We start from the raw sequence: 27,998 nt of genomic DNA on the forward strand, positions 1-27,998 counted from the left end.
TTAGAAGGAATCCTCCACGGGGCAGTCGACGCTGTCATGCCCGTCCCTCTCGCAGAGGGCACACCATTTCTCCGGGTCGATCACGCCTGACGTCTTGCCTGCCATCATACCGGCTTGATCTCCTGTGCCTTCGATCGGTGGTCCAGATGTCGCTGCGGCGTTCGAGTCGGCAGCTGCGGCTGGTGGAGTAGCTTCTACTTTGGGCGGTGGAGGTGGAGGTGGCGAGTCGAGATCCTTGGCCATCGATGAATTTATAGGATTTGTGTTGGAGATAGGTGGAGGTGGGAGGGATGTGCTGGGTGCCTCGCTTGGTGAGAGCGAGGATGCTGTGGGAACCGAGTTGTTGCTCTTGCGGCTCATCAGTGGTGCAGGTCGATCAGTGTCAGCTGGTGCTCCGTCCGCCGAGTGCCTTTGCCCAGCACTTTTCAAAATGTCCTGACCAGCTTTGCGGCCTAAACTGCTCGTCTTGGACTTGGTCTTTCCCGGGCCGAACATGTTCGAGCAAGTTAGGATGTCATGCCCCCCTTCCTCGCAGATCTCGCACCATAAAGCGGCGCTGGAGGCTGAGATGTCTGTCACTCCATCGTCGGATCGAGCTCGTTCGAGGTTACTGTCCAGTGAATATTCGTGGTGTGCTCCCAGCGGCTTCACAGGGCTAGCGCCGCGGGATTGTGCGTCGTGCCAGGTATCTTGATGACTTGACCTTTGAGTCTTGGCCTTGGGAGATCCGAGGACTACGGTTCTCTGACTTCCAGCACTCAGATGTTTCCGGGCCAGATCGTCGCTGTTGTCTCTCGAGTGCCCAGCAGGTGGGGACATAGCAGTTCGGATACCAAAGGCTGCTCCTGGTAGTGGGAAGCGAGACATGGCCACACTATTGCGAAGTTGCTTGACCTCATTGGTCAATTCTTCCTCGTGAATGGATTTCTCTTGCAGCAGAGCTTCTAGGTCACGAATTTGCTCTTGCATGCTGAATCGATTCCCATCAGCATTGTTCGTCTCCACTGCTGTTGCGGATCGGTCATTGCTCTTGAAAGAATTGCCATTCAGCTTGGGCGATGTGTTGTGTGTCTCGTTGAGACTTTGAATGATGGCTTTGAGGCCACGAATCTCATCATCTTTGGTGCTCAGCTGGGATTCCAGTTCCGGGTTCCCCGGCCCACTGGAAGCATATCCATTCAATTGTTCTTCAGTCTTGATACGTTCTCGTTCCCTTCGGAGTTCGGATCGTGACCTTTCAACTTCACCCCGGAGGAATTCAACTTCCCCTCTGGCTTCAGCCTCGCCCCTCCTTGCATCTTCCAACCCCTCTTCGAGTTCTTGTACAAGTTCCTCCAGCTGCTTAAGCTGTTGAGCGACGGTTTCGACATCTTCACTCCGATCGTGAAGATTTCTGACCTCTTCGAGCAATTCATCCACTCTTTTCTCATAGACTCGTTCTGTTTCCGTGCTTGCCATCTCGAGCGTATCTATCGTAGATCTGAAATCGGCTCGGTTGGCATCAAATTCAGCCGTGAGGAGTTTGATCCTGTCATTCTTTTCCCGCAAGACATCACGTAGAGAGGCGACATCTCGAGGAAGATCGACATCATCGGCTGAACTGCCCCTTCGACTGGCACCTTCCTCTAGTCCTGCAATTATCTTCTGCAACTCATTGAAGTTACGTTCCATCTCTGAGAAATTACCGTTCTGATCTCTTAACTGGCGTTTGGCCTCATTGAGTTCGTCTGTGAGAAGTCTGATCTTGACCTCGTATTGAGCCGCATCAGCGTCTCCAACTCTGGTGGCAAAAGGGGTAGGCGTGGGGGTAGATTCGGCATCTTGCTCTGGTATCTCATCAAAACTTGACTCGGGTCCTAGTGAGGGACTGGTGCCGGCATAATTGGGGGTGGATGTACTTTGCCTGAGACTTTGGCTGAAATTGTTCGTTGTTCGTGGGCCGGGTCGACTGAACTGACCTGCAGCACCATTTGTACTTTTTGCTAGACCGATACCACTGGGTCTTGTTTTCGGGGTTGCTAATGATTTGGGAGTTGGTGTGTTTGCTTTCCGTAGAGGGCTCGCAGGTCGAGGGAGAGATTCGCGTCTCATAGGAGGTTTTAGGGCGGGACTGGCTGCGCCTGCTCTCATCCCAGGACCGACAGATTGACTGAAATTGGGCTTAGCAAGGCTCGGTGTTCTCCCACCCTGGTTGAAACTTGTCAATCGGGTCGGAGTGCCAGGTCCAGGACCTGGACTCGCTCTGATTCCCAGACCAGATCCCGAACTGCCAGGCTTCTTGATGGCCTTTTCTAGTGGGAGGAATATTCCAGCCCCAGGAGTCGTTGTCTTGAAGTAGTATTTTCCATCGACATCACCAGAGTTCTTCCCTCGTGGTGCATATTCTGTTGCAAGTTGTACACCAGCAAATATTCCTTTCTTTCCGGCCACAGGCCCGATGAATTTGACGGTTCCATGCATGTCACCAGGGACCATGACAGTATCCCCAACACGGATCGTCGCCATGTTGAGTGAAGGATTAATTTACCGCGGATGGTAGTGAGGATTCGCAGTTGTTGACAGGAGAGTCTGAAATAAGATCGGCGACAGGGTCAAGGGTGCTACGAAACACGAGTGAGATGATTTGAAATAGAGGACTAATGAGGATAATTGAATCACTGTCTCTGACTGGAGTGAAGACACGTCACCGTCGCTTTGATGGGAGTTGATTGCTTTTGCTGCATGGAGGGCGACGTGCAGGTGTGCGGACTTTCAAACTGATCGAATGCGCCGAGTTGGATTAAGTTGTGGAGTCTCCTTTAGCAGCGGCTTGAATTCCCCGTAGTGCCAGTGATGTGAAGTGCCGGTCTCCTATTATTATCTGGCGCAGTTTGACCAGCGCAGGATAAGGATTGAGACTGGGACTGTCGATCAGCGGTAATGATTCAGGTGTAGGAAAACGCGCAGTGAGGATGTTTAGTCGTGCTTTAGGTTATAGGTGTAAGAGACAGAGAGAAAGAGAGATAAACAACATGGAGTAAACAAATGATGCACAAGAACGGATGAGGGTGTCAACGACAACAAGACAGACACACGTCGGCTTTAGGTCGAACCCGAGGATCAGGATGATGGTTCGCTGACATCCGACGGCGTTGCGGGTGTTGCGGATTACATTTTGTTTTTGTGGTGTTGTGGGCAGGGGTGGTTGAGGGCTTTGGTTGGTGAACAGGGTGACTCGAGCCTATAAACTCACCTGAGCAGGGGGCCCGGGGGTGGATCTCTAGGCGTATTGGGCGGCACAACGGGCCCTAGGTAGCAAAGAGTTGTAGGGTTCTAGCTACTGAGACCAAGAGCCTCATCAGCAGTTCCCGGCATGTCGACCACCAACACACACATATTTGTGACTTCAATGATAACCCCCATCACGGCCGAATTCAAATCAAAGCAATCCAAGTACGAGGCCCCAAAATTTAGTCGCCTGATTCGCCTACCTTGAGCCGAACTGCTTATCCCTCCTCCCACGAGGTAAAGATCATTCAACTCATCTCGGAAAACCCCTACCCTGTACTTGTTCTTTGCCTCGTTGGGTTTACTTCCGTTCACGTTATGTCCAGCACCAGTCACTCGCCAGTTTGTGAAATTGCACCTCTACTGTGGCTTTCTCCCAGGCATCCTACAGCCTTGTGGTTCATGCGCGCCACGGGAGTCTTGGACAGTCCATTGGAGAACATGCATTTCACCACGCCTTATTTTTGGCTAGCTTACAAAAGTAGGTACGTACAACAGGAGTAGTAGACAATACTTCCAATCCATGCTTGTAGGTAATAACAACAAGAGACATCACTTCAGTTCGAGGTACGGAGTAATCCTTTTTGGAAACGGACCACCTTTTCTGTCCTGCATCCCATCCCGCAACCGACATGGGAATGCACCTGTGATACCGTTCTTCACCTTCATAGTTGCAGGCGGAAAGTCGCCACCTCAAAAGCACGCAACTCAATATTGATGCTGAGCTTGTTCTTACCCGAGACCTCCACACTCTCCAGGTCATCTTCAAGCACGTTCGTCTTGAATGCCTTCTTCACGGGCAGTGTCGTTTGGATCGTACCCCGAGTCTTTCCACCCAAGCTTTCATAGACTCGAAGAATCACACTCTGACCAGATCGGGCACTGAATTGACCTTCAGATACATCCGCATCATCCTCGCCTCGTTTGACAACGTCAAGCACAAGAGACTTGCCTCCACTGAGTGTGATGGCGCTGAATATCTCCTCGGCCGGCTTATCATCTACCAGCGAGGCGAGTCGAAGTGGGTGATTGAAATTATATGCAGCACGAACAGTCGCGCTACCCAATGACCCTTGGTGAGGCATGATTGCCCATTTGATATGATGCCGGCCCATATCGGCATGTGCATCCGGTGCTTTTGGTGAACGCAGTAATGACAGTCGTTGAAGGTTACCAACAGTAGCGAAGCCATATTTCGAGTCATTCAAAATCGACACTCCGTAGTCGGCCTCGGACAGATCTGCAAATTTGTGGCAACATACTTCAAATTTGGCCATATCCCAACTATATACAGTCAGTCGTTGAAGTCTTTGATCACAGAGGATGGACAGCATGCTTACCTTGTGTTGTAGTGCGTGGGGCGACGGATAATACCATACTGACTTTCATAGCTGGCTTCCGTGTTGCTCACATCCACTGGAAATTCGACCTTCAGGAATTTCATCGTTTCGTGCCACTCGACCTCAGCCTCCACAGACACAAACCCGGCGTCATCTTCGCCATTGGTCGCGTCCAGACTGATGGTCGTTCTCACCCAACTGTCATCACTCACCTGTGTCTTGGTTGCGACGCTGACACTATATGGGCCTGTCTCAACAATTTCAGTGGCCTCGGACTTGAGCTCTTTCCTTGACTCCAAGTGGAATACTTCAACATCCCATGCTTGCCAGTAAAGCGGCTTATCATCAAAAATGACCAACTGATTGGCTTTTCCACCCTTTGCGATGACTTCGCGGTCAGCCTTCAAATCAATCAGAGATGTAATCACGCCCGCTTCCACTTCTACGCGGAAGCGGCTGTTCTTGAGGACAAAGACACCTTTCTTGACTTCTTCCACCGAAGCCGTTGATTGCAATGTCGAAGCTGCGTGGGTCTTCATGATTCCTGGTCCACCAGACGCCAAAGCGTACTGCTGCTCTTGAGAGGTGGAGTCTGCATGAGGAATTTTAACGAGTTCTTGCCGACTCCATGGTGCAGTGTTGACCGCAACCAGCTCAGCCTTAGGCTTGACGTGATGAGAAAGTCCAAGGACCGTCAATGCTTTCTCGATGAGCTTCTTTCCTACCTTGGCATTGTGCGCATACAGTGCGTCAGAGTCATCATAACACATCTCAATTGAGCTGCCTGGAAGACAATCATGAAACTGGCAGAGAAGCACGTTCTCCCAAATTTCATCGATCTCCCTCTTGGGGTACTCGTAGCTCTTGTTCTTCAAGGATGCGAGCGTGGCAAGATACTCGATATCGTGTAACAATACCTCTTGTTGTCGATTGTTTCTCTTGTTATTGGCCTGGGTCGTGTAGGTACCTCTGTGAAGTTCAAAGTAGAGTTCTCCATACCACGTTGTGAGCTTGGTGCCATCCTCGATCTTCTCCTCCAGCTTGGCGAAGAAATCATCCACCGATTTTCCCATTTGAACTCGGGGCAATAGTCCTGTAGTGTCACTCAATCCGCGGCACCTGCGGAGTTTCTCGAGCATGTCTCGGGTAGGGCCACCCCCGCCGTCGCCCTTGCCAAAGACAAGTAGCGAGGTGTTGTCTTGGTTCAAGCTCTTATGTTGAGTAACACTCCTTCTCACATCTCCGAAATGAGCATCGGCCGTGTAGGTTTCGCTCGGCGCCATGTGACAGATGACCTGACTGCCGTCTAAACTCACCCAGTTGAAGGTTGTATGAGGGAAGTTGTTGATGTTGTTCCAGCTTAACTTCTGTGTAAAGAATCGAGTCATTCCTGCCAGACGACATATTTGTGGGAGTTGAGCAGAATATCCAAAAGTGTCAGGCAGCCAAAACGTCTGACATCTCTCACCAAAGTTACTCTCAAAGAACCTCTGTCCATAGACGAACTGTCGAACCAACGATTCGCCACTGGGCATGTTGGTGTCATGCTCAACCCAACTACCACCAATTGGATGGAACCTTCCTTCTTTGACCTTAGTCTTGACTCGGTCAAAGACATATGGGTAGTTTTGTTTGAGCCACTTGTACTGTTGAGCTTGGCTAACAGCGAAACGATGTTCTGGGTAACGATCCATCAGATCACATTGATTGGACCAACTTCTCGCAACCTTGCGTTTTGTTTCCGCCCATGGCCATAACCAACATGTGTCAATATGACAATGACCAATACCGTAGACAAGAGCCGTCTCGTCAGAGTCATAGACCTTGGGAGAGTCGACCAGTTTGCCAATATATTTCTGGGCAATCTTGCGTCCTTCCTCTATGGATTTCTGAGATCCATTGCCAGCAATGAATGCGTCCACAATGTGGTTGGAAATTTGCAAGGCTTCATGCTTTTCCCAACTGTCACCCGGGAATTCTCTGGCAGCATCGGAAATGATCCAGAAATCGACATAAAGCTGCCGGACGGCGAGGTTGACGTCAACAATCTCGGCCTTCCACAGCTGATAATACTTGTTAGGATTGGGTGGCTGGATACTGTCACCGCCCGGAGCATTGCCGAACATTCCGTTGCATGCCATTTCAATATAGAATATATGCTCCTTGCCGTCTCGCCAGCTCTCAGGCAGGATCCATTCTGTTCGGTCTCCACCACCAGTCAGACCTTGCAGCGGGTCTCCCTCTTCAGTCCAGACCATTCCCTCATTGTTTGCATCCCAGTGGAATTCAAGATGCTCTCCGTCTCTCATCTTCTTAGGGACGGTAAGCTGGATCTTGAACCAATGTGTCGACCATGATGGACCGAATGACTCGCCACGATGGGTAGGTTTGAACTCGTGGGAAGTGGCATCCTTAAAGGTCGGCCGTGCTAGATCGGGTGGGGAGTACACCGAGAGCTTGACATGGTCGGGATCATCGACAACATTGTGGTAGCGCTTCCTAAAAGAATGTTGGCATTGAAGGTGCAGTCAGATGCATTTAGTCAAGACTTACCCTAGAAGGTATTGATTTTCATACTGGCCGCCTGATGTGAATTGACGCAGACGGTCTTGGTAAATGCTTTCAATTTGCTGTCCAACAGGACCTGCTGATAGTTGAGGATACGACGATTCAATGCGAGGGACTGTTTCTCCACCCATGATTGCCGCTGATGTGAAAGACAAACGCAATACGAAGAAGATTCTCTTGAGTGTAGAGAAGTCTGAAAGGGCGTACCAATAGTGGATTTGAGGCTTGATGACAATTTAACAGAAAGCTAAACGACAGAGTATGGTGGTAGTATTCAGTCTGGTTGGTAGTGGGAGTTGGTCAGATGGACATGCAGCTGTAGTGCAGGACACCTCGGTGTCGGTGTTTCACTGGCAGGTGCGGGGGAAGAGCCCCGATTTGGAGAAGGACTTGGTGTTCCTGCATCATCTGCCCCGGACTCACAGTTGATCCGGCGACGGTTTGCCAGGTCACGTGTTGATGCTCAGGCATTCTATTATCCTTGAGTGAATCTAGTATTACTCTCGAGTCTTAAATATATCGTCTATCATCTTCCGGTACAATGAATCGCTCAGATCCGTATTTATCACTCATATTACCTACCGCCTGATTAGGTCCCACCAAAATGATACTCTGCTTGAGCTTTCCTCGTCGCTTGTGTGAGGACTTTCTCCTCAACTTCCGTTTCGCTCCCTCAAGGACACTGACGAATTGACTCTGTCCACTTTGATAAGCGGTGACAAGGTCCATCGACTTGCCCCGGTTGTGGCCCACCTCGTCATGTTGAGTCATCTTTTTGGCTTTTTTGTTCTTCCAGATCTGATCCCCATACCTTTGATATGGTGTGGGTTGAATTGCCAACTGTCGCTGTCGTGGTTCACTTGTGCGATCTCGAGTTCGTCGGCTGGATATCGAGAGTGATCGTAGTAGGCCGTTGACTCCTTGCTGTAAGCTGGAACGACCACTGCTCCTCAATGACTTCTTCTTTCCGAACGACTCAGGATTCACATCTGGATGGTCTGCTGACCCCGAGGATGATGCAGAACATACTCTGCCATAATCGGCCGAATTCTTTCCATCTTTCACCGGGGATGAACCTGATACCGGACTGACGACTCCTAATTCATCCTCAAGCCAATTCTCAGACCAATGTCGGCTTCTATACCTCTGTCGCGAGCTGGAAGACAATGGCGAGTCGTCTCGCCCAGGTAAGGCTGAAAACTGGCCAGGCGTGTCAAAAATCGGACTTGGTGGACTCGTGCTGCGTAAATTGGGCGGCGATGGCAACAGGTCCGACTCTGCAATACTTGAGACGGTCACTGACATGGCATCCGGTAATGGTGGAGTGTGCGAGACTGAGATGGGTAGCTCAGGTGACGAGTTCTGAGTCGACGGTGGGAAAAGTTGATCATAGGCGGCTTGACGATGATGGTCTGTATTAGGTGTAAACGGGGAGACAAGCTCGTTCCGACGGTCTTCCAGATTGCGTGAAAATTCGATGAAGCTCGGTGCAGTCTTCTTGGCATTAGACCTTAATGAAAAGCTTGATATTGATGCTTTCGGTCGTGGTCGTGGAGGTGTTGGTGGCCTCGGTGATGGCGATCGATTCAGGCTCAGGCGTTTGACCAACAGTGGTGCAACCGTGTCCCGGTAGGCTTGAGGCTGATGTATTAAAGGCATGGACGGCAGATCTGGTAACTCATCAACATCACGATAGCCTCCATACATGCGGATTATGTTTGTAATTGTCGTATCGGTGCTGTACACACTGGAAGAGCGCCTTTGTCTATCGAATGGCTCTAATGGTAAGGGCTTGTCCATATCAGACGGGGTCGACCTCGCGGACGCATGCTGGGCAGAGAGAAGGGACAGAGATGATGGAGAGGCTGGAAGCTCAAGTCCTTGGTTCTGTAAGCTTAGAAGTGCCTTCGAAGGTGGAGGCGAGGAGACGAGCAGTCGCCGAGAAGAAGTTGGTCGTGAACTCATCGTCTCCATATGTTTATCCTAGAGTCGATAGCGAGGAATAGCATCTTTCTGGTGCCCCGTTACTTGTCAGCTAGCCATAACTCCGATGTCCAGCACATGCGAAAGGGACATGAACATTGCTACTGTTAGATGTACTGGCACAACTTAATCCGCCCACAGATAAACCCCTACCTTGCGGAAGAATACTCTGACCTCGAGGACAAAGATCCCCGGTTGCAGCCACCGCCATCTTGGCAGCTACAACAGAAATATCCTTTGTCTATAAGAAACCATCGTGAAGATAAACTCCGGAAGCAATGTGCGGTGGTAGACTTCGTCCGGTTCGTCATCAACGACCACATTCCACGGACATTCCAGCCGTTTCCTGGCGAAAAGGCTGAATCCGTCCGCACATTCTCATAAATTTGCAGCTTTGGCCAAGTCCTCTTTGGTCAATTCATCGCCTGGCTTCCTGATGTCTCCCAACCGGCCAATTCGTCGGAGTCGGTTAATCATGTCTTCATCTCCAAAATGGCTGTTGTGATCGAATGTTGGCTCCTGGTTATATGCAAAGCGAGCAGCGTCAGTTAATATTCTCGCAGTCATGCCAAAGACTCGATAGCGTGCCAACTTGTCTAGATGACTCGCTGCAACCTTCTGTCCTTCATTCTTCTTGGGCTTTGAGACGATCTGATTGGTGACAGGTACGAAAAAGTTATGCATCCTCCACCGACTCTGATGCCAATCCGTCCACATGCCCTTATACCAATCACTTGGCTTACCAGGAAGATCTTGCTGACCGGGCAAGTCTTCAGCGTACAGGAAGTTCTTGAAGGGGGCGGAGAAGACAGCCGCTACTTCTCTGGCGTCAAGCCTAGGTAGTAGTTTCTCTGCTACGCTTGCGTCCAACCCTGTCTCAGGGTCGTGTGAATGCAGAAAAGCGACGCAGGGCCGCACCACAAGTTCGGTTTTGGCGAGATTGGTCGGCATCTCGCAAAGATGTTCGACTCGAAATGGCGGTGGCAAGGATTCTGCTCGTCGAGGGAGGCCGATTTCTTCAGAAGCCTCCCTCCTTGCAGCTTCAAATGCCGTCTCTCCGAGCTCAGCTTTGCCACCGGGTAAGGCGGCCTGTCCGGAATATGAGCTGAGGGTACTGGCACGCATTGTTATCACGACTCTCAGATCGCCTTTCTCGTCAGCAAAGAGAAGAATTAAGACTGCCGCCTTCCTCGAGATAGGCATTGTAGGCCATGCTGTTTCTGGCGAGGTATACGACTTCAATCGGTCGATTGCTTTCTATCGAGTCATCAACCTCGATGCATCTATCATGTCCTTGAGCGACGACATACCTTCGATTCATCCGAAAGCGGTGCCATGTTATTTTGGAAATTTTGTGAAACAAATGACCGACGAAGTGCTACTTTTATCCAGGGAAGTTGTCTCGGTCTCAGAGGAGATAGCCTGAGCATCCTCTAAAATAGTCAGAGCAATAAATGGATTCACCTTGAGTCTGCCAGTATTAGTAGAGTCCGAGATATTATTCAATGATGGAGAGCTCAAGCCGAGGTAAATAATTACTCGTAGTTTAGTGCTAAACGGCTGCTGGGTGGCTGCCAGTGGAGAAAGAGATTGCGTCAGGCCGGGAAATACGCTGTAGCCACTGGGACCGAGTATTGTCTCTCTCTACTATAAGTGTGCATCTTGCCACGCCTCTACTGTATTGGCTACAAACAAAAGCGACCTTAACTTGGTCCCAGAGTCCACTTCATCTGAAGCTCGGCAGTCCAGACAAGGCTAAACAAGCCATCTCCTGCCTCTAACCCCGATAGCCCCCAGGCCACTAACAGGACTGCTGCAACAAACCACCATTCGTGAACCAAGGCACCTTGAGCAACCCGACTGCAGACAACTACCCAACGGAAGTCCTCGTAACCCGGCATCGTCATACCAGCCACTCAGGACGTTGAACTCTGGAGTGAGCCCGATGATACAGGCGTGTGCAGTCGTACTTATTTGCAAGTACCGCCGAGGGGAGCGTTCCATAACCAAGGATGGTGGCGTAAATGCCACGCCTTCTTGATGGTCGAATATCTGGGATGGAGCCTTGGTGTAATCAATTGGAGCTATATTGTGCCCATTGCAGCATGCTGGCGAGTCCGGTGAATTTTTTCATGAACTGTGCTCGTTCGTGTACAACCCTTGCTTCTCGGTGGTCAACGGTGTTGAATGGCATGCTAACCATTCTCATTAGAAAAGGGTCAACTTGCCCATGATGATTGTGTAATGTTACAACACACGCTCTGGCTCTGTTTCAGTCATCATGGCCTTTTCGTGAACCTCCAAAAGTAATCTTCTGGCGCTTGTTCGATCTCGTGTCGGTGTCATCATCGTTGTTCGCTGCGGCCGCGGCAGCAGCCGCACTCTTCTTTTTCTTCTTGTCACCCTTTTCGGCTGCGAAACTTGCAGTCGGCGTACCGGCATGCGGCGTACTGGTAGCGCTGCTAGGTGAATCCGAATCTCGCATGTATGAGACAGAGCTTCTTGTGAAGACCCGATCGGTATCGTTGATGACGGGCTTGCGGCGACCTGCACCTAGTCCGCCACCGACTGCACTTCCGGAGACAGTACCACCTGCAGAACTGGTAGCTGCGGATACCGCGGACGCCTTGATGTAATTGTCGAATCCCTTGACAATGTTGCCTGCAACCGATGTCTCTTCGAGGTAGGTGGTCTCTTGTCGATAAATTTGGTCTTCGATGGCCGCCTGCTGCGGTTAGAGGGATCCCTTCATGAGCAGAGAGCGCGTGTATTGAGGACTCACCAAGTTGCGATCTAAAAGCCTCTTCTTTTGGAGTGTGTCGCGCAAATCACGGCGGAGTTTCTCATAGTATGGAAGGCCTGGTCGATCGGCACTGGCAGACGCGGGTTTGCTGGCAGCGCCAGGAGGGATATTCTCAGCCATGATTAGGAGCACCCCTGCAGTGTCGTGGTGGTTCTCTAACGTGACTGATTGAGTGGGATCATGAGAGTTGAGGATGGGATGATCCTGTTTGCACGAGAACGTCGCCTTGAACTTTAAGGCGACTGCGGGGAGACAGATACTCGTAGAGATGGGACTAGTGCTTAGCCTATCCTTGTAAACCAATAGCCTACGTGGTACCGTGATTAGTCGCAGGCTAGTTACGCTAGCGCTTCGGTTGTACTAGTAGATCGCCGACTTGGAGCGCACTTCGCCGAATCACAGAGTTGCTCTTGTACTAGTTACAGGCGCGCGTCTGACGGAGCGTGATCTTGATTGATATCTGGACGCTGGAAACTTGCTCACATCCCCCCGTTGAACAACGAAACAGACTATATAACTCTGGTCCATCAACTCCCAGGCAGCAAGAACACTCTCCTCACAAACTTCCTACTTCCCTTCTGCAATTTACATCTTGGACTTACACTAAAAACATCACAATGGATCATTCTCACATGGACCACGGAGATATGGGGGGTGGCCATGGCCATGGGGACATGGATATGGGAGACCAATGTTCGATGAATGCAAGTCCACAGCAGTCAAATATTCCGTGAGCAGTTAGCTAACCTGGTCAGATGCTCTTTACATGGTCCTCCAAAGGCCTCTGTATCGTATTTCGCCAGTGGCATGTTACCGGGACGTTCTCGCTCATCCTCTCCCTGGTCGCCATTGTCCTCCTCACCGCAGGCTACGAATGTATACGAGATGTCAGCAGAAAATATGAGCAGGGTCATAACGCCCGAATGAGTGCCTATAGCACCAGTGGTTCCAGTATGTTCAGGATCTACAAATCCCCCACTAGTCTGGCTGCTACACCTCGCTGAAACGTCAAAGGTGAAAGCCCGCAGTTGGACCCATCAAGCTCACTACTTGTTGTAGGGAGAGATTCCAAATCAGCCGAGCAAAGAAAAGGAACGCTCATCAAAGGCGCTCTCTATGCTGTCCAGGTCTTTTATAGCTTTTTCATCATGTATGGGAATGTGTGCCCTTCTCGTACATTTAACTGACATCGAATAGGCTCTTGTTCATGACCTACAATGGATGGGTTATGCTTGCCGTGGCTGTTGGTGCCTTTATCGGCTATATTGTATTTGGACAAGACTCATCATCAGCCAAAAGTGTGGCGTGTCATTAAGTCACCTACAGAGTCATGGTGGATGGCTACTATTCCTCATCCTCGATGTCATCACCAAAGCCGAAGCTGAAGCCTCCTCTTTGGCCGCCATCGTCGTCTGCTTCCACCACATTTTCCCACTTTCTCTTCTTCTCACCAGCGGCAACTAGTGTGGCGGCCAGTCCAGGATCGGCATCTCTCAAACGTTCCATGAAAAGCGAGCACGGATCAAGGATATTGTCCTTGAACCCGGAGACCTGGTTCGACTTGTACTTCAAGAACCTGTATGCCGCACCGACATGGGATCGAGGGACAAAGTTTTGGGTTATTGCGATGGCTGGTTCGAGATTCACAACCAGGTGCCACCACCCAGATGGAACATGGAGAACTTCACCCTCATAGCACACCCCTTCTATACACCCCAGAGTTTCTCTTGCCTCGGCATGAAAAGACAACAGCCACTCTGCGATACTGAGAGGAGAGGTGACCTCACCTTGATCATCGCTCATGTAGACACCAGGTGGCAGGATAGAACTCGGGAACATGATCCAATATTTAGATCCACGAATAACCGCGTTCCATGCACTTGTGGCATTGGGATCCTTGTGAAAGGTGCTTCCGCTTCGTTCGGGTCCTACAATGAGCCACCGATGGTCAGGTCTTTGTTCACCCAGCAAGGTAAACAGGTCCTCTTCAAAGCAGGATGGTGGCTGGTACGAGGATTTTCCAACCGTGAGACCCATCGTTTCCACGAAAGATTGGTCAAAAAGGTAGAGTGGACTTTCATCTTTGGTTGAGTTCATGTACTCGAGATATTTTGAAAGAGGCCAGTCGACTCCTTCGGCACGGAATGTCGAGTCTCCATATCGAGACAGTAAATGCTCTTGGCACCAGTCATTGTAGACGGGCCATCGTTTCACAGGACCGGTGAGAACAAACGGCTTGTCTGACCATCCGGCATTGAATTCTTCTGTGGACAGTTCCGCTATTCGTACTATCTGATTTCGCTGGGGAATCTGAGAGCCATACGGAGATAAGGGAATTTGGGAACATAGAAAGGGTCGATGTAAGGCATCTGAGAAAACATGCCTGCAATCCACTTTGGCAAGGTCGGCAGAAGGCAATTTCCTCCGTGAGGCCCGCCAACTTCCGCTCCAGGAGAAATCGGGAGTCATATCGTTGACGGCAATGTCCCGCCACAATTGGTCATAGGTGCAATACGCATATAAGGATTTGCACGTCCCACCCAGATTGACAAGACTGTCCTGATCCAGAAACTCTAACATCAGCAGCGTTAGGGAATCTGGTAGGGTCTCGAACAACCCCATGCACTTTTGGGCATTTTCCACGGAAGTGAGAGCATTGCCACTCGGTCGGACTCCAAGTGGATGCTGATCAAGCGCATCTTCCACTATATCTTGTTCGATATCGCCATCCCAAGTCGTAGAGAATCGACCATGCTCAATTTCGACCTCACCAGAGATCAGATTGGTCTCACTGTGCAGCAATGTGGTTGTTGAGACTGACTGCATGTTGACAAACCCACATTATTGGGGTAGTAAAGACAGGCTTAGAACTCCGGCGAAGGCGATGATCCGGTAACCACACGTGACCTTTCAATATCCGCCAATTGATTTAGTGTGGCGATGCAGATATACTGAGATTGAGCAAGCGATGAGTCACGGAGACGAGATGACTGCACCAGTAGTAGACACAAGCCCCGATAAAGCTAGACAAGGCTGGATGCCTGGAGAAACAACCTGAAGCATGGAAGAAGGATTGAACGCTGAGGCTGCCATGCAAGACACTTTTTTCCCAAAACTTTCTTTAGCGCGCGTGCCAAGACTTTCCAGAAACTTTACAAGTAATGAAAGCCGCCCTCGTCCAAAAATTTTGATCTCTTCCCTTCCTTATACCTACAAACAACAACACAAATTCACAACTATTTCGCTAGACACTGAGATTCTCATCATTTGAGGATCCCTTGACTAGCACTTTTACCACAACTTCACCCACCGACGAACTTGGTCGCTTGCTGAGCGTCTGAGTTATCCGCACGCCACTTTTCACCCCCTCTACATTCCCAGATCACCGGCCAGGTCGCCTGTGATCAAACAGTCTCTTCTCTCGCAATCATGGCGGACAAAGGTCTCGAGGAGGTCCCTGAAGGTACGTCTATTGTCTCGCGCAGATGTCGATCTTGGCCAAAATAATCCAACGCCGAGACGACACTTGCGCACTGCAGCCTCACCGTGTGAAAGATTTTTGCTGACAATTTTGTGCGCGATCAGGCCAAATCGAGTCAAACTACGATGAAGTCACCGATTCCTTCGACGCAATGAACCTAAAGGCAGAACTTCTGCGAGGTACGTTTAAAGTCACAAGAGATTGATTGTTCAACGGTTTTCTGACTAGTTTTTCACACAGGTGTCTATGCCTATGGTTTCGAGCGACCGTCTGCCATTCAGCAGCGTGCCATCATGCCAGTCATCAAAGGTAATGGAATATCCACAAACAATTCAATTTTGAGACAATCGACTGACATATAAAATTCAGGATCTGATGTCATTGCACAGGCACAGTCTGGTACTGGAAAGACCGCCACTTTCTCCATCTCATGTCTGCAGAAAATCGACCCCAACCTCAAGGCCTGCCAGGCTCTCATCCTTGCCCCCACTCGTGAGTTGGCTCAGCAGATTCAAAAAGTCGTTGTCGCCATTGGTGACTTCATGAGCGTTGAGTGCCATGCCTGCATTGGTGGTACCAACGTTCGCGAGGACATGAAGGCTCTTCAAGATGGCCCACAAGTCGTCGTTGGTACCCCCGGCCGTGTTCAGGACATGATCACCCGCCGCGTTCTGAAGACCGACAACATGAAGATGTTCATTCTCGATGAGGCTGACGAGATGCTTTCCGTATGTACCCCTGAACTCCAACCTTGATCAAACACAGTGCTGACAGACTATAGCGAGGTTTCACCGAGCAAATCTATGACATTTTCCAACTTCTCCCTCAATCAACCCAGGTTGTTCTGCTCTCTGCCACCATGCCACAGGATGTGCTTGAGGTTACCACCAAGTTCATGCGTGATCCTGTCCGCATTCTCGTCAAGAAGGCTGAATTGACCCTGGAAGGTATCAAGCAGTTCTACATCGCTGTCGAGAAGGAAGAATGGAAGCTCGACACTCTCTCTGATCTTTACGAAACTGTCACCATTACTCAGGCTGTCATCTTCTGCAACACCCGAAGAAAGGTCGACTGGCTTACCGACAAGCTCACTGCTCGTGACTTCACTGTTTCCGCCATGCACGGCGACATGGAGCAAGCTCAGCGTGATGTCATCATGAAGGAGTTCCGATCTGGATCTTCTCGTGTCCTGATCGCCACCGATCTCCTTGCCCGTGGTATCGACGTTCAACAGGTTTCTCTGGTCATCAACTACGACTTGCCCGCTAATCGCGAGAACTACATTCATCGTATCGGTCGAGGTGGTCGTTTCGGCCGAAAGGGTGTTGCCATTAACTTCGTCACCGCTGATGATGTCCGCATGATGAGAGAAATCGAGCAGTTCTACTCTACTCAAATTGAGGAGATGCCAATGAACGTTGCTGGTAAGTTTTAACTCTTGACAAATTCCCCAATTTTGTGATCGCATACTGACGTTCCAATCCAGATCTCATCTAGAGACACACACCACATGTTTCATTACATGCGACAACCCGATCATTTCCATTTCCAATCAGGCATGGGGGCGGCGTTAGTTGCTGAAATTGTACGGGGCTCAACGAGAAAAGTGGGATGACTCGCTTTCGACTGCTTGGCTCAGAGTGGCTGCCGTACAAAAAGTCTATGTAATTTCCTTCTTTTTCCTTCAGGTCTTCTTCGCTTTCGAGAGCATACGAGCGCGGTGATATCACATGGACGGCCTCGTGTCGTTTTTCATGTGGCAGAGTTCGCGGGCGTTTCTTGCTTTCCAATGCCAGCTCGCAAAGTGTTGGCTATCATTCTCCAGACTGCACAAAAAGAATACTCACACAAGTTCTCACGTGTTACGAAAGGATGAGAGTCAGATACTTCTTCCCATAGACAGGTAGAATTAAATTGTTCCTAACTTCTCTTCCCAGCGTGTTGAAGCTTCTGAATTCCTGTGGCTTTCATGGATTGCACCTTTCCTCGTCCACTTTGTTGTACCGTGCCTTCCGAAGGTATTTCTGTCCCAGTGATTCCTCGAACGTGCCTTCCCTTTTGCAAATCGCGTCACGTCACACACCTGACCTACATGTTTCCCACTTCTACCAATTCTCAGATTCAACCAAGAGCATTTTTCACCCTTCGTCAGACTTGTGATGAAACATATCTGCGGATTCACGTCTTCCCCCTGGCCGGGCCATGCAAATATGCTGCCGAACTATGCGACAGATCTGCTTCATGCTCATCAAATCCGTCGAGAGAACGTGTTCCTGCACAAAGAATTAGGAGCATGTCACGAGGACCATGCAGCAATATGGAATGAGATCGACCAGATCCAAGTGCTCTGCAATGCGAGCAATGACAATTCACGACAAGCCCATGCAGTGACAATCATACACCAGACCCAATTGCAGGAACAAGCCCAGCTTATAAGCCATCTTCAAGACACAAACGAAGCACTCCATAACGAGTTTCTTCTGCTCAGCAAGAACTTTGAACAATTTCGCTGCGCCGAACAACATGAACACGCGGCATTGGAAGAAAAGGTCAAGAAACTTGAGGAAGACATAGTCAAGACTTCGGAAACACCTGTCAAGAGCACCGCCAAAATCTGGGATACACTTGAAGACCTCATCCCTTCAATGGACACAATCGTTGAGCGTGTTATTGATCGACTGATGAGCCGTGGCCTCATCCTACGTTCGCCATCATCTTCGACAAGTTGTATCGTTGAGAGCATCGAGCAGCAGGTGCCATCTACGGATGAGACCTACCGAATGGACAGCAATTCCTCTCGTCAAGTCTCAGCCGACGACACAACATACCCGGAAATTCAGGTACAAAATTCTCAAAAATTGGCAACGAGGAACGGCATCAGAGTGGAGAGCTTCAAAAGTCTTGATCCCAACACGTACGACCAGGGTCGTGAAACAACTGTTCCGGAAGAGGTTGACCTCGACGCAAATGCTCCAACAATCAGTTATACCGGTCACTACTATCGGAAAGAGAACCTTCCATATGAGGAAGACTCTCTACAAATGTTGCCTGAGCTCAGCGTACAACCTTCGAAACTTGCTCTGATCAACACACTGGCACAAGGCCGATATGAGGACTGGAGCACCTACCATGAGAGAGGTGTAATCGTCCGACAATCTTTGCCACAGACGTTCGAGACCGCTATCCTACAACGCTTCGTTGACGGAATATGTGGGGAGATTCAGAGATCACAATGTCTCCAATGGCTTGGTGAACAAGGCTGGAGTTGGGAGAATGTGACCAGGTTTGGCGATGTTTGCTCCCAGATGAATAAGTTTTCTCCATCAGAGGAGGGCTCTGCAAGCACGACCAACTTACGACCAACTACCATGAACCATGTTTCCGATGGCAAATCCGAGGAGCCGAAAGAGCAAACAGGATTGTGTGCAACCTCGAAGCCCCCCAGACAACTCAGGAAATCGAAGTGGATCGTTGCGACGCTGCGTCGGAGCCAACGTCTGATCGAAAAGTCTAAAACGAAGTTGGTCAATGACTTGAATGACAGCATTGACACGGCAGATTCCAGATCAATACGTGAAGACAAATGCCATGGTTCGCATTATGCGAAGGAACCCGTGGCCTTCAACGAACGAGCGACCGCTAGCGAGATGTCCAAGGCGCCTGCTGGACCCGAGAGACCTCAAAACGCTGCTGATGATATCATTACGCCCGTTGAGTATGGTGTGGACGGCTCAAGTCATGCCGAGATGCAGTCTAGTGAGCAGGAGATACCCACTGTGTCTCGCAAGCGCTCCAGGAACAATGTTGCTTCACCCGATACGATTGATCTTCCTCCAGCAAAGCAATCTCGAATTCAGTCTTCAGGACATGCACAAGAGGGTCGAAGAAGACACCTTCCTATTCCCACACCCCCCGAGATTCCCATTTTGCCAACGTCCACCGATGTATGACTAGAGATCATTTTTTCGATTGGCATGCTGGTCATGGGTCGGAATAGAGCATAATAATAGGATCGATATATGCATTCGATGATACATGCCTACCAAGTTGGCCAATCCACCCGAACTTTTAGATCCAGGCAATTATGTCTCCTTGAAAACATAGCCGCCCGCAGTATCATCATCAACCACATCCAATTCCATTCTCGCTTCAACCACTTCTTCGCCGTCAGCTTCAAGACCGCATTTAACCTTGTCACCACCTTTGAGGGGGCCTACACCTTTCGGCGTGCCAGTAAGGATTATGTCGCCCTCCTCCAAAGACATGACCTTGCTAATATCGCTCAGCATTCGAGGAATATTGAAGAGCATCAAGTTCGAATTGTCTTTCTGCTTTGTCTCTCCGTTGACACTCAGCCATAGAAGGATATTATGAGGATCGGAGATACGATCTCGGGGGATTTCATGGCTAATTGGACAGAAGGTATCGAAGCCTTTTGCTATCGACCATGGAAGACCCTTCTTTTTTGCTTCATTCTGCACATTTCGGGCAGTGACATCGATGCTCAGAAAGTAACATCGAATGTGGTCCAGGATAGAAGAATCGGACTCTAAGAGGTTCTTCAATGGCTTGGGAGTTTCTCCGATTACCAGCCCGAGCTCAATCTCATGATGTAGGTCTACGCCTCGAGGACGGACGATTGGACCTTGGCCAGGAAGGAGGATGGACGAAGTGGGCTTCAGAAAGAAGAAGGGTTGCGCAGGGCGAGCAGAATTCAATTCAGTTATGTGGTCACTACCGAAGAGTTAGTTGTCTGTGAGCTTTGCGCTGGAGCTTGGAATGTATGGTACACACGCATAATTCCGCCCTATGCAGACGATTTTACGGCAGTTCGCTTTGATGGTCGCCATGTTTAATTCAGTGATCGGGTGGTCAATCTAGAATTACACAGAAGGTGCCCCAAGACTTGAAATTGCGGATGAGCGTCTTTATGAACCAAAGCAGTAGCCCTTTTTCTTCGCCAACCGTGACGAGAAGGCCTTGAACTCCAACAGTAGCTCCCCACCGGTGTAGCCCCGCGCTGGTGGTGGATCTTTTTGCTGCTGGCAAAGAGTGCTTGGCGATTGAAGAATCTCCCGTACTTCCCTGAAGCAGCTGCAATAATGCGGCGATCACGTGCCTTCGGAGCTCGTTCCGCCAACTTCAGGGGCTCATCCATTGTAGCGTTGTAACAACACTGTTGTACATGTTTATGTCAAAGTAGCATAAACAGAGATCTGGAAAGATGTGAGCCCAGTAATCGATGCTCAGCCCCAAGAGCACTCGATTAAAGTCACCGGCGAGCATCATATCGTGGCTATAACCACCTGAGGTAGGGTTCGCCATCTTAGGTACTAGGTAGGCACAGGCGGTCCAACCTTCCCCTCTCCATTCGTGCTCTCCTTCCGTCAAGCGCCGTTCTTGGACCATCCCCGGATGTCTTATGGTCTTTGGCTTCCGTGCTTCGTATCTCATTGTGGGATCCGCTCACAATGAGATGAGGCTCAACCTGGATGGCAACATGCAGCAAGATATCTCTAGGCGTTCACCATTCTCACCCTCGTCAGCCTCTATGTTAACTTTGTAAGTAATGCACTCCTGGAAGTCGCGGTAACTCTGACAAGAGTAGTGCTACGTCTCTGCCATATCGATGTACCCACTGGTAAGCTGTCTTTGTCCTGCAAATATTCAAACCAAGGTAACAAGTGTTGACAGTGACAAATGCTTCGAGCGGAAGTGGGTACCAAACTTGACCAGAACCCACCCAGAAATCTAATAGTTGGCAGAGATACTCTCAAGCGGCATGTTCAGATCCATTCTCGACCGAATCGTGCTCGTCACTCGCAAAGACGTGCCTGCAGTGATTGTATCAGGTAAGCAATACGAGTAGTCTCCTCCATCGATACTGACCAGATTGAAAGATCGAAAATAAAGTGTCGAGGGGAGAAGCCACGCTGCTCATCTTGCCTTAAACGCAACATCGAGTGTGTCTATGATTTATCTTCTGCCACCACTTATTTTTCGAATATCACACCAGCATCTTTTGAAAATATACCGCTCCAGGAGACCGAAATCGCCCAGCTTGAGAGAGCACAAGCGTCAACACTACTCGGGACTGATATATGGAGGGATCCCTCTGGTGCGAACAGTTATTTGTTCTACAACGAGAATGCCTTCGATTTAAACCTCGACTGGATCTTCAACAATAATTTCGATGCCGAGTCTGAGCTAGCCGGTCAACGGGAGCTATGTCCCCAAGCACAAAACGCAGAGCAATCTGAGCCTACCACTGATACTCGTGGAAGAAATCTACTGCACGGCACCGACACACTGATTCTACCCGTGCCGGATACTGTCGAGCGATATGACCCAGATGATGCTCTGGTTGAGCACGCTGCACCACTTACAACGTTTATTCTACCAGATTTGGTAACATGCGGCGAGGTTGAGGATTATTCCCCTTTCTATCTCAGCCAGCGCTTCGGAAATTCGACAAGAGCATTGATGGAAAGTTGGATACGTCTGCCACTGAAACAAAGCATGTGGGATGCTATTTCTCTCCAAGCATTTCCTTCCAAGGAACGACTGGATCAATGTATCGACCTATACTTCGCTCAGTTCGATCAACATTGCCCAGTCGTACATCGTCCGACATTCGACCCGGCACGGGAACCTGCGGTAACACTTGCCATGGTCACTTTGGGGGCCTGTTTCACCAGTTTCAGTGGAGCTCCAGCTTTCTCGAATGCACTCTCAGAGCTTGTCAGGCGACTTTTGATTTTCATGCCAGAACAAGATCCTCGATTTGTTCGTACGGAGTACTATGTCACAGCACAGCTCTTGCAGACTGTCCATGGCTTTTTCTGTGGCAACCGACGAATCTTTGAGCTTGCTGAAGCCAGCCGTACGCTTCTCATCAACCATGGAAGACGCATGGGACTCTTCAATCGACGAGAGTCTTCTTGTCCTCCTCATTGCTCTCTGGAAGAACGATGGCACGCATGGATTCGAGACGAGCGATTCAGACTGCTTGGCTGGGCCATTTACGTAAGTTTGTTTGACTTATCATCAACAACTGTGCTGATTCTCAAAGGGTTCGGATGCTACAGTCGGTTATATGCTCAACGTCAAGCCTCAGATTTCTCTATCTGAAACGGATATGGATCTCCAGATATCTAGCAAGCACTGGGAAGCGCCTTCTGCACATGCTTGGGCAGCCCTACATCCCTGGACTCAAACTCCAAAGAATGTGTTATTTCAACCTCTTCTCCGATCACTCTTTGAGAAGCCTGAAACAGTACTCACAATTCTAAAGGATGAACACCATATAATTCCGTTTATCTTGACACTGATGAGGACTTTGTGGGCCATTACAGAACTTGAAACCAATCCGATAAGAGACTTCTTTCTACGAGATGATCAAGGCGGACAGAACAGAACTACCTTGCTCAGGATTCTAGATCGCTTAGCAATATCACCCTTGTCCCAATCAGGCCTCGATGACTCCAGTTCGCGGACGCGAGTTGCACACCGTCTGCAAACCATACACATGGCTCACATATTAAGTGGAGGTGCTTTTACGCAATGGCTTTATCCATATCTGCGTGGTGGGTCAGATTTCGAGGCAGCCAGCGATAAGAAGAGCAGATGGGCCGCTGAAGACCCTGCTCGGGTCCGCGATCAGGCTTTCAGATGCGCCCAGATCATAAGATTGATCCGCGAGTATCCTTTCAATGCCCCACAGGAAGCATTCAACCTTTACCACGCTGCTACACTCCTATGGTGTCTATCTGATATACTCAGTGACGGGGAACCCTGGCATTACTACACTGAAGGTGCATCATGTCGACTGGACCACCTTGGACACGAAGAAAGTACCGAGTCCGCCATCGTCAAATACTGGATTAAGTATGGGGAAGCACGATACGTCTCCCTGTATGGAGTACCAGATCTCTTGTCACACGATGGTCGATTACAACTACTCCACCAAACAAGTGAGACACTTCGGACCATGCAGGTGTGGGGTATTGCGCAGAACTTCCTCCGAATTGTGCTGAGACTCGCTAAGAAGGAGTCTCAATACTGAACACATGACTGAGCTACTGTCATCTGTTTTGGAGTTGGACAAATTACAGCCACATCAGCCCTCAGGCGTCCCATCAGATAACTCCTCCGCTAGCGTCTCCGAGCAGTTTCTGTGAATTTTAACCACTTGGTCTTCTCCATGTGGAAGTGCTTCCCGTGGAGAGAGATGAGAGGATTCCCCTCCAGTGGCTGGTTCTTACCGAACAGCTGAGAAATCCCGTTTAGTGAATCAGCGTAGGATCCTTATCGTGCGGGATATTGCCTATTGAAGCATGGTAAGTAAGATCGGCCCTTAAAAGGGTTCGTGTGGCAATCGGAGCCACCCAATGGCATTAATGCGCTACGCTAGCCGCCTCCGGATACCATTAGTCTCATTCCCCAGATTTCCTCAGACCTCGTCCAGCTTTCAACCTTGTTGCTCAAGTTCAAGGGTCTATGTCGAAAATGGTGTTTGGTATAAGAATCCACCAGTGCGATCTTCAACCGTGCCCATCATATCCACTTTGACCAGAAACGTGCTCGATTCTGTCACAATGACAACCCCCAATGACGAAACCTATTCTCGCAGCAACTGGACGACTTTCAAGTATTGCTTCGTGGTCGGTCTCGGGGCAATCCTCTTTGGCATCGACACAGGCTGCATGGTGGGGTTCTTTGCCAATGGAAGGTATACTGCTACGCACACAGATGCGAAAAGTCCCTCGCTTGCGTCGTGCATCACGTTTGACACATTGGTAGATTTCTCCAGGATTTCGGCCACTACGACGAGAAAATTGGCGCATATAACATGAGAGCGGGAACTCAAACACTGTTGATGGGTCTTCTATTGACCGGCATACTCATCGCTGTTGCGTTGGGAGGACCTATTGGCGCAAGATATGGGCGACGGGTTGGTCTGGCTTTGTGTGCCGTCGTCTCTGTTATCGGTCCCATTATCCAAGTGGTTGCCCCCAATGTTGGCGTTGTAGCCCTGGGTCGTGCCTTCAGTGGAGCGGGAATTGGATTCGCCGCGAATTTCTGCATTATGTGAGTTTTGGCGAATGTCAAATGCATTACCTCAATCTGCGAGAGCCCCACCCTCTTCTGCCACTGACATTGAGAAGGTACTGGGCAGAAGTGACACCAGCACGACAGAGAGGCATGGTTGTCATGATGTACCAAGGCTTCGCCAATCTAGGTACATTTGTTGGAGCCTGTACTGTCTACGGCACTCGTAACATCACCACGAAATGGTCCTGGAGAGGGCCATTGTTGACAATGCTGATCGCTCCACTAATCTTGGCTGCCAGCATTGCTTTTCTCCCGGATACCCCAAGATGGTTTGTCCATAGAGGCCGCATTGACGATGCACAGAAAGCGATGCGGCAGCTCAGAGGCCCCACATGGCCCGAAGAAGACATCGCGAAGGAGATTCAGGAGGTCGTCGCTATGGATCGTATTGAAAGAGAGCTCGAGGGTTCTGGTGATTATCCTCAGTGCTTCAAAGGGACCGATGGTAGAAGAACTCGTATCACGATTTTGGTTCTAATGGTTCAACAGGTGAGTTCTCTGTCATTCTCAGTGGGCCAAGCCTTGGATCCCCCAACGTTCGCTTACAATCGATCCAGTGGACTGGAATCAGTTTCATCACAGCATATGGAACGTACTTCTTCTTCATCAGCAATATCAAAAATCCCTTCACGATTACAGTCATCACCAGCGTATGTGGTTTGGCCGGCTCGGCTAGCGCATTTCCTTTGGTCAAAACTTTTGGTCGTAGGCCGCTCCTCATCACCGGTGGACTGGGATGCGGCCTTTCAATGTGGGTTTTCGCCATCGTTGGAGTGGCACAGCCAGACAGCATTGCCGCCGCGAGAACTCTGGTAGCCTTTACATGCTGCTTCATTTTCTCTTATGGCGCGACATGGGGTCCCATTCCCCAGGCTGTCGAAGGAGAAATGCCGTCCAACCGTCTCCGTTCTCAGACAGTCTCGATTGGCAACATGATTTCAAGTCTTTGCACCATGTGAGTCCAGAGATGGTCTTTCTTGTCTTGCCTTCCCCGTTCTATGCTCTTGGAGGTAATAGTGACGCTGACAAACTCGCGCTGACAGCCTCATCGTCTGTGGTTCCCCGTACCTCCTAAGCGTTGATTACGTCAACCTCAGCACGAAAATGGGCTTTATCTTCGGTAGCATCACCACACTTGGCACGATTTTAATTTACCTCTACCTGCCCGAGACGAAAGACAGAACTTTGGAGGAAATTGATGAGATGTTCCTCAATGTGAGTTGCCACGTCGCTTCACATCCCAATCATCACCTTCATGCTATCCAACAGTGAGGAAAGCAAGTTACTAACTTGAGGCATAGCATGTCCCTGCTCGACAATTCAAGTCCTATGTATGTACAGGGCAAGCTGGCGGATTATCCATTGATAGCGTTGTTGAGGAGAAGGGATTCAATGTCCAGGCTTTGGAGGTCACGAAGTCTGTGTGAATACTTGTGGAGATGGAAGGAAGGGACATTTGAGCCTCAGATATGAGAGTCGTCAAATGTGCTTGATAGGTAACAGATACTCAATTATCCACGTGCTTGTGCTTCACTTGATATTTCAAATATCGTACATCCGGTACTGCTACCCAGTCGCTGGCTTTATTGGTTCGGGGGAGAATATAACATCAGTCTCAGGAACGTATCCATAAACTTTTCAAACAATCACTCCTTTAAGTGCAGATATTTTGTAAGCAACAGTCGACCACTTTGGAATTTTCGAACCTGTTTATTGGTACCCCTGCTGTGCCCACCACTTAGGCCAGGACGAGGCATACTTTGTGATTATCCATTGGACGGATGTACCCTGCAATAAGGCAGGCGACAGCGAAGGAAACTTGAGCTGTAGCCGCAATTATATGTCTTCGTTCTCTCCGGGGTCTCACCGAGGCTGCCCCGTAACAGAGGGTCTCTCGTTCTGGGGACATCATCCTCGCCATACAATGTACGGTGCAGGGCGCAAATCCGGGCAGCGGCTTTCCCTGGCTTTTCTAAGGAACCGTCTGACTAGACCGGTCTCTGCGAGACCCACTTAAGCTTTTCCGCAGGCAACCGGTGTATATGTGTTCCAGCGCTGTGATCGACTTGCCTGTAGTGTAGTGCAAGGTGTGCCCAATTCAGCCAAATTACCTAAGTTGGTTTCTTAGACAAAAGCGGAGATCTGCTTTACTTTTTCGGAACGGCTAGTGGAGCTTATTGAGCGCCACAATCAATGACCTATTCTAATCGAAGGTCCGGTGGGTCGCGGAGGTCAAGCCGCTGCATGAGAGTGGGGGAGAAGGCGTGTTTACCAGATGTCTCAAGAGCTCGCGCATAGGAAGCATCGTTGATAGGTATGAGTTCGCGGAAGCCGAGAACGAAGGAAACATGCTCGTGCTGCCTAGAGGCATTGAACTACGTCCATAAAATCCAAACTGGAAGACCCCTAGAGACCTCGTTATCTTCTTCGTCAGAGATTTTGTAGGTTGCCACGAAGAACGGCTCAAAACCTAAATTTCTCGCAAGAAGATTAAGTAGCTATGGGCAGCATAGCAACAGAAGAGAACAGCGAGCGCGCTCCGATCCAGGTGTTAGAGGCGCTAAAATTGGGCAGCGTCACCGTAGAAGAAAGTAACCCCGAGAACGAGGCCAAGGAGGCACCTTCTTTCAAGTGGCACTTCCCCAAGATCAAGACAAGAGGCGAACCGAATGACCCAGCTGCCGTTGACGCAGGGAAGGCGATACTGAAAATCCAGAATCTTGTTCTCAACGGCTTTCTGTCCCAGGAGTCCACCGTTGCTAACTTCCGCGGCGTGCAGTATGCCACGATACCTGCACGCTGGTATGAGGCAGTGCCCATTGATCCGACGAAGGAAGTCGGGATCGTTGATGCCACTCAGTGGGGTCCCAGATGTCCCCAGCCAATGGACATACTGCACGAGGCGACGTCGCACTTGTACCCTCGGATGGCAACTCTGGATCAGCAGTCTGAGTTCGAGTGCTTGAGCCTCAATATTTGTGTTCCGCATGAGCAGCTTAGGAGCAAAAGAGGTCGAGGACTGCCGGTCCTTGTCTGGATTCACGGCGGATCATTCTTGTTTGGTGATGGTGGTTGCGAGTCTGGTGAAGATCTGCCCTTCAAGTTGTTAGACCATGCCGCAGCGTACTGACAAGGTCATCCAGATGGTCAATATCTTGTTCGCCACTCAATCGATCTGCAAGAGCCGGTCGTAGTCGTAGGTGTCAACTATCGCCTGGGGCCAATGGGTGTTTTTTCCTCCCAGGAACTTCGGGATGAAGCTCGTGCACGGGGCGAGGTTGGCTTCACCAATTTGGGTCTTCATGATCAGAGACTAGCTTTTCAATGGGTGAGCGTGCTGTCCAGCATCTTCTATTGGCATCGATAAGCTGACAACGAAATCCAGATACAGAAGAATATCCACCACTTTGGAGGAGATGGGTCTCGAATAACGGCCGCAGGC

General features: G+C 49.9%; 12 protein-coding genes across 12 annotated transcripts; 5 read left to right on the top strand and 7 right to left on the bottom strand.

Moving 5' to 3' along the window:
• On the bottom strand, window positions 1–2,505 carry LTR84_002547 (uncharacterized protein; the record flags this gene model as incomplete). The annotated part of the gene is made up of 1 exon (XM_064846156.1): window positions 1–2,505. One exon carries the CDS (start codon window positions 2,503–2,505, stop codon window positions 1–3), a length of 2,505 nt encoding a protein of 834 aa, XP_064706381.1.
• A 1,427-nt stretch (window positions 2,506–3,932) lies between these two features.
• LTR84_002548 (uncharacterized protein) lies at window positions 3,933–7,306 on the bottom strand (the record flags this gene model as incomplete). The annotated part of the gene is made up of 3 exons (XM_064846157.1): window positions 3,933–4,551; window positions 4,608–7,106; window positions 7,161–7,306. The coding sequence occupies 3 exons, from the start codon at window positions 7,304–7,306 to the stop codon at window positions 3,933–3,935; spliced, it is 3,264 nt and encodes a 1,087-aa protein (XP_064706382.1).
• Window positions 7,307–7,685: 379 nt separating this feature from the next.
• Window positions 7,686–9,140, bottom strand: LTR84_002549 (uncharacterized protein; the record flags this gene model as incomplete). Its single annotated transcript, XM_064846158.1, has 1 exon — window positions 7,686–9,140. One exon carries the CDS (start codon window positions 9,138–9,140, stop codon window positions 7,686–7,688), a length of 1,455 nt encoding a protein of 484 aa, XP_064706383.1.
• Window positions 9,141–9,536: 396 nt separating this feature from the next.
• On the bottom strand, window positions 9,537–10,495 carry LTR84_002550 (uncharacterized protein; the record flags this gene model as incomplete). The annotated part of the gene is made up of 2 exons (XM_064846159.1): window positions 9,537–10,415; window positions 10,469–10,495. The coding sequence occupies 2 exons, from the start codon at window positions 10,493–10,495 to the stop codon at window positions 9,537–9,539; spliced, it is 906 nt and encodes a 301-aa protein (XP_064706384.1).
• Window positions 10,496–11,430: 935 nt separating this feature from the next.
• LTR84_002551 (uncharacterized protein) lies at window positions 11,431–12,081 on the bottom strand (the record flags this gene model as incomplete). The annotated part of the gene is made up of 2 exons (XM_064846160.1): window positions 11,431–11,883; window positions 11,941–12,081. 2 exons carry the CDS (start codon window positions 12,079–12,081, stop codon window positions 11,431–11,433), a joined length of 594 nt encoding a protein of 197 aa, XP_064706385.1.
• Window positions 12,082–12,716: 635 nt separating this feature from the next.
• On the top strand, window positions 12,717–13,276 carry LTR84_002552 (uncharacterized protein; the record flags this gene model as incomplete). Its single annotated transcript, XM_064846161.1, has 3 exons — window positions 12,717–12,912; window positions 12,976–13,111; window positions 13,159–13,276. 3 exons carry the CDS (start codon window positions 12,717–12,719, stop codon window positions 13,274–13,276), a joined length of 450 nt encoding a protein of 149 aa, XP_064706386.1.
• A 29-nt stretch (window positions 13,277–13,305) lies between these two features.
• Window positions 13,306–14,787, bottom strand: LTR84_002553 (uncharacterized protein; the record flags this gene model as incomplete). The annotated part of the gene is made up of 1 exon (XM_064846162.1): window positions 13,306–14,787. The coding sequence occupies one exon, from the start codon at window positions 14,785–14,787 to the stop codon at window positions 13,306–13,308; it is 1,482 nt and encodes a 493-aa protein (XP_064706387.1).
• Window positions 14,788–15,390: 603 nt separating this feature from the next.
• On the top strand, window positions 15,391–16,877 carry TIF1 (translation initiation factor eIF4A; the record flags this gene model as incomplete). The annotated part of the gene is made up of 5 exons (XM_064846163.1): window positions 15,391–15,424; window positions 15,547–15,621; window positions 15,683–15,751; window positions 15,812–16,170; window positions 16,224–16,877. The coding sequence occupies 5 exons, from the start codon at window positions 15,391–15,393 to the stop codon at window positions 16,875–16,877; spliced, it is 1,191 nt and encodes a 396-aa protein (XP_064706388.1).
• Window positions 16,878–17,652: 775 nt separating this feature from the next.
• Window positions 17,653–19,392, top strand: LTR84_002555 (uncharacterized protein; the record flags this gene model as incomplete). The annotated part of the gene is made up of 1 exon (XM_064846164.1): window positions 17,653–19,392. One exon carries the CDS (start codon window positions 17,653–17,655, stop codon window positions 19,390–19,392), a length of 1,740 nt encoding a protein of 579 aa, XP_064706389.1.
• Window positions 19,393–19,524: 132 nt separating this feature from the next.
• On the bottom strand, window positions 19,525–20,292 carry LTR84_002556 (uncharacterized protein; the record flags this gene model as incomplete). Its single annotated transcript, XM_064846165.1, has 2 exons — window positions 19,525–20,176; window positions 20,237–20,292. The coding sequence occupies 2 exons, from the start codon at window positions 20,290–20,292 to the stop codon at window positions 19,525–19,527; spliced, it is 708 nt and encodes a 235-aa protein (XP_064706390.1).
• Window positions 20,293–21,224: 932 nt separating this feature from the next.
• On the top strand, window positions 21,225–23,507 carry LTR84_002557 (uncharacterized protein; the record flags this gene model as incomplete). The annotated part of the gene is made up of 3 exons (XM_064846166.1): window positions 21,225–21,294; window positions 21,459–22,468; window positions 22,515–23,507. 3 exons carry the CDS (start codon window positions 21,225–21,227, stop codon window positions 23,505–23,507), a joined length of 2,073 nt encoding a protein of 690 aa, XP_064706391.1.
• A 3,549-nt stretch (window positions 23,508–27,056) lies between these two features.
• Window positions 27,057–27,686, top strand: LTR84_002558 (uncharacterized protein; the record flags this gene model as incomplete). Its single annotated transcript, XM_064846167.1, has 1 exon — window positions 27,057–27,686. One exon carries the CDS (start codon window positions 27,057–27,059, stop codon window positions 27,684–27,686), a length of 630 nt encoding a protein of 209 aa, XP_064706392.1.
• Between the last annotated feature and the right edge of the window lie 312 nt (window positions 27,687–27,998).

This window comes from Exophiala bonariae (assembly GCF_035927105.1).
Source record: "Exophiala bonariae strain CCFEE 5792 chromosome Unknown scaffold_13, whole genome shotgun sequence".
In the NCBI taxonomy this organism is placed as follows: Eukaryota; Fungi; Ascomycota; class Eurotiomycetes; order Chaetothyriales; family Herpotrichiellaceae; genus Exophiala; species Exophiala bonariae.